We start from the raw sequence: 4,778 nt of genomic DNA on the forward strand, positions 1-4,778 counted from the left end.
ACTTTTGAAAGTAGTACGGAAAGGCAGATGGTGATTGGTTACCGCGGTGCCGCGTTGCCGCAATGCCGCGCTGCCGCGTCCTGTGTGCAGGAGCTCGCTCGTTTCCTCTCCTTTTAATCCATTGGGTCAAAAGAGAGGAAACGAGCGAAAAACGAGCGACTGCTCACGATTGCTAGGCTAGCGAAGTATCGGCTGAACGCACCCGTTGTGCCGAAGTGTGTGCTCCCCGCTTAAGACTTACTCAAACCGACTCGGGTCGCATCATGTATACAGGACTCTAGCATCATTGACGTGGAATACATACATATCTATGTATGTATTTCACGTCCATTGATGCGACCCGAGTCGGGTCGAGTAGTAAATCGAAAACGTTTTCGATTACTACTCGACCCGACTCGGGTCGCATCAATGGACGTGAAATACATACATAGATATGTATGTATTCCACGTCAATGATGCTAGAGTCCTGTATACATGATGCGACCCGAGTCGGTTTGAGTAAGTCTTAAGCGGGGAGCACACACTTCGGCACAACGGGTGCGTTCAGCCGATACTTCGCTAGCCTAGCAATCGTGAGCAGTCGCTCGTTTTTCGCTCGTTTCCTCTCTTTTGACCCAATGGATTAAAAGGAGAGGAAACGAGCGAAAACGAGCGACTGCTCACGATTGCTAGGCTAGCGGAGTAACGGCTGAACGCACCCAACGCATAATGCGTAAGCATATGAAAACTGATTGGTCTATTTAATTATGCACATGTGTATGGACCAATCAATTTTCTTATGCTTATGCATTAGGGTCGATTCAGACACAGCCGTGCCGTACCCGTACCGTATCCGTATCGTTAACATTAGACAAGGATGGAGACAATAGGTATCCTTGTCTGATGTTTCTGTTTCGTGCACGGTACGGATACGGCACGGCTGTGTCTGAATCGACCCTTAGCGTTATGCCGAAGTGTGTGCTCCCCGCTTTAAGCGGGGCGTCTCGATACTCAGCGCGATTGCTTTCGAAAACGAAAGAAGGATTTCGCAAGGATCGGGCGGAAGGAAAACAACGTGCGCGACGATACGGGAAAAAAGGAGATGTACCGAGAGCCGAGCAGTTCATCGGGCAGCGGCGCTTCCACCAAGGGCGACGAAGTCGAGCTTGTCAGTAAATTTTTGGCGCCGCTCTGCGCCAGAAACGAAACGGCCAGGAACATCGCCCTGGCCGCGGCCAGGACCACCGTCGAAGGATGGCTCGGCGGCGTCGGCAGTCCAAATCGTTGGGAGGACGTCGGCGATATCGAGGACACTAAGAGCGGAAAGTTCTCCAGTCAAGACGGAAGATACGACATGAGCATCGAACGGTCGCCGACGAGATCGTCACCGAGGAGCGTGCATCAGCAGCAGCTGCTACACGACACGTTCCGGACCGAGGGCTTCTTCCCGCAAAGCATCAATGACAACCCGCCACCGTTCCTCAAGGAGAACAATCCGGAATGCTCGTTCGATTGCGTGGATGGTCGTCTTTTGAACGAGAGGCGATTCCGCGAGCGATACGCCGGCTGCGACGGCGTCGAGAGCTGCAGGTCCGGCCACTCCCGCTTAAAGCGGGGAGCACACACTTCGGCACAACGCATAATGCGTAAGCGATTCCATAATAACTTTAACGAATAATAACTTAATAACTTTTTAACGAATAGCGAGCGACGGCTAAAATCTTCTGAAGGTCACTCAGGAGGGTGACCTTGACAACATGTCAAGGTCAAGGTCATCGGAGGTGCTTCCTTTAAACTGCATAATTACCTAAATCTTATTCAATTTAGGATATTCTTAATCAGTAAGCTCATCTATAGTACGCTAAAGAGCTCAATTTTGCATTTTTGCTCTTAAAAATTTATAATAAATAAAATACGGACTGGCAGCCACTCGCAGCTAAGGCAACCCGACAGAGGTCTCCACCGTGTCTCCTGCCGACCCTTAAGGACAAGATCAGCGCGTCGGACAAGCAAACGATCCTGGACAAGTGCAACGATGTCATCAAGTGGCTCGACGCGAACCAGCTGGCCGACAAGGAAGAATACGAGCACAAGCAGAAGGAGCTCGAGGGCATCTGCAACCCCATCGTTACGAAGCTCTACCAGGGTGCCGGCGGTATGCCTGGTGGATTCCCTGGAGCTGACGGCGCTGCTCCCGGCGGAGGGCCCAGCGGCGGTGATGCATCTGGTTCCTACAATGCGGGGTTTGTGTGAGAGTTGTGTGTGAGAGTACATATAGGAGATAGGAGACATTATTTTATCTATTATTTGCCTTTTATGCGTTGTGTTTTACTTTATCCTGAACAGGTACAAATTCCAACGAGACAATCGAATAAATTTACTAGTGGTGTAGCTACAGTTTCGACAGTTACGAAATATATCGATGTCTTAAGTTTGGAAGTCCGCCACTTTGTTAAAAATCAAAATTTCGGAAATCCCATCCGATAGGAACTAGAAAATATCATAAATTTTAAAAACTTTTTTGATTTTTTGTCTTCAGATGAACCAGCTCGGAGATTCCGCCGCAAAAACATACAGGGCCCAGGGCGTGGAGCTGTAGGGGAAGTACTTTTCATCGTAAATAAAAAACAAAAATCAGAAAATGCATTCTAAAATACGTACTTTCATTTGCGAAAAACTCGATTTTCGTATCTTTTATACTTTCGCCGGAAAAAATCATGAAATATACTTTTTTTTTAGTCCGAGAAAGGTATTGTATATGCCCCCTTAACGAAGATACCGCGATGTCGGTGAACGCGCTCATTCTACCCCGGCTGACCGCATATATATCGGCGCGACAAAAGTGAGCCACCAGCCATGGGCTCACCTGACAGGCTTAACACTCGCTGATCCAGAGTACAACGCTAACGAGCTGATCGACCTGCTGCTTGGAGCGGAGATCTATGCGTCCATCCTGCAGGACAGATTGCGGAAGGGTGGCCCGCGGGAATCTGTGGCACAGAAGAAAACGTTATATAAGGATGGCTCATATCGGGCATTGCAAATACCACCAAAATTGTTGCACGGACCTCGATCTACTAATGCGTATCCGAAGACGCACTTACGTCCATAGTGAGACAATTTTTGGAGCAGGAGAAATTGGCTTGAGTGGCAGTTCCACTTACTTCAGACGAATAATGCGAGGACTTGTTCAAATCTTCTCACTCCCGGTTCTTCAATGGCAAGTACACGGTCCGGCTTTCACTGAGAAGCACTCTGCCAGATCTCTCAGGGATACGTAGAACCGCTTTTCGGTCACTATCGCGCATGGAGGCACGATTCATGCGCGACGCACAGCTGCAACAACAATACATGGATATAATGCAATTGTATGAAACGTTGAGCACATGACACCGTCGAGAACTACGAAGGTAACATATATAAAAAAAAGTAGTCGCGTTTGTAAAATAGCTTAGGGTTTCATATTGGGCACCTGTCTCATTAAACACCTTTACCCTATGTTATTTACCACATCATGGAGTAGGGGAGTGTCTGTCTACAATTTACGTTTTTTTAAAGTTTTTTACTGAAAAACTAAAAATATTTGGCTGAACATTTTAATGGTGTAACCTTTCAAGCTTTCTATTAATAAAAAAACGTAATTAGAATCGTTCATCTTTTAACATTTTAAAGAGATGAATTTTTTAAGTTGGCAAGTCGAGCGTAGATAGATGGCCCCGTATGCGGGGCTATCTGGCCACATTCGAGGGGCTATCTGCCCACATAATAAAAAACATATTATTTACATTAATTTTTATACTTATTTATACTATTATTTATTATTAATATATAATAAATAATAAGAGAAATATACGACCGTTATGATATACAATCAAATTAGATTAAAGCGCCATTTACGATCCGAGCTCGGATTTTAGTAGCCTAATAATTATATGTTTTGTGTATTACACATATCTTTTCCAACTTAGTAAACTGCGCACCGACTAAATTGTCACCGACTTTGTCAGATTTACAACACAATTCCCGTTGGGGTAGTAAAATTCTCTCCTTCCCTGTAATTAAACCTCTCAATTCGATTTAACTATCTAACTGTGAAGATTTATTGCGAAAAATATTCATTATCATTAATATATAATATTGGAAAAAACTGCCTAGTCGAAAGAGTCAGAACAATAATACTTTCTGATAGAATTCTTGCGTGGAGCTGACTTTTCTTTATATCCGGTGGCATTAAATTGATATTGAGTCCGTTGCAAAGTCAATGTGGTGAGTTTCTTTTGTCCCCTCAATTTTTTAACCCTTTTTTTGACATTTAAAGCCTTTACTTTTTTCTCAGCAGCGTTTGAAATAGAAAATGCTAATAATTTAAGACAAATAATAATATATTTACTTGACGTGTATTTTTAAAATGAAAATTTGGTGACGATATGAAAACGATTCTTGAATCGTAGGATCAAGTAGCTGTTCGTAGATCTCTTTTTTTACAGTAGCGAGTAAGAGTCCGCACATTTATTCCGAATTCTAACGCTATTTTTGCGAAAAGATTCTCGCTCGATTTTTATTCTTTTAACCACTCTAGTATAATTTTATTAAATATGTCTACCTTATTCGTCTTTCTTTTGTAGTTACGCACCATTATCTTAATTATCTTTGTATAAAAGAACAATTCGTCATTGAAATGTGTGAACACATTGCCCCATCAAAAATAAGACAGATAGCCGACCATATTTTTTAGTCTTTAGCATGTTGCGAGTTTTAGATTATGCGGAATTAAAATTTGATGCTTCTCACATCTGATA

General features: G+C 43.8%; 1 protein-coding gene across 7 annotated transcripts; it reads left to right on the forward strand.

Annotated features, from left to right (window-relative positions):
• The first annotated feature begins 912 nt into the window (after positions 1-912).
• LOC139821787 (uncharacterized) lies at positions 913-4,241 on the forward strand. Of its 7 annotated transcripts, none has more exons than XR_011734332.1 (3): positions 913-1,625; positions 1,684-1,820; positions 1,906-4,241. XR_011734332.1 is itself a non-coding variant. In XM_071793114.1 (3 exons), the coding sequence occupies exons 1-3, from the start codon at positions 1,082-1,084 to the stop codon at positions 2,747-2,749; spliced, it is 636 nt and encodes a 211-aa protein (XP_071649215.1). In that variant the 5' UTR covers positions 913-1,081; the 3' UTR covers positions 2,750-4,241. The 7 variants fall into 7 exon arrangements, 4 of the variants coding, with proteins under 4 accessions (XP_071649215.1, XP_071649216.1, XP_071649217.1 ...); XM_071793114.1 differs by lacking the exon at positions 1,684-1,820 and having other exon boundaries at positions 2,519-2,578; positions 2,718-4,241; XM_071793115.1 differs by having other exon boundaries at positions 1,684-4,241.
• Positions 4,242-4,778: the final 537 nt, after the last annotated feature.

This window comes from Temnothorax longispinosus, chromosome 11 (assembly GCF_030848805.1).
Source record: "Temnothorax longispinosus isolate EJ_2023e chromosome 11, Tlon_JGU_v1, whole genome shotgun sequence".
NCBI lineage: Eukaryota > Metazoa > Arthropoda > Insecta > Hymenoptera > Formicidae > Temnothorax > Temnothorax longispinosus.

Bases quoted from the DNA above. Each gene is read 5' to 3' on its own strand.
- LOC139821787 (XM_071793113.1), top strand. From the start codon at position 1,082: ATGTACCGAGAGCCGAGCAGTTCATCGGGCAGCGGCGCTTCCACCAAG. The intron at 1,626-2,518 runs GTAAGCGATTCC...TTTTGTCTTCAG, and splicing joins TTCGGCACAACGCATAATGC to ATGAACCAGCTCGGAGATTC.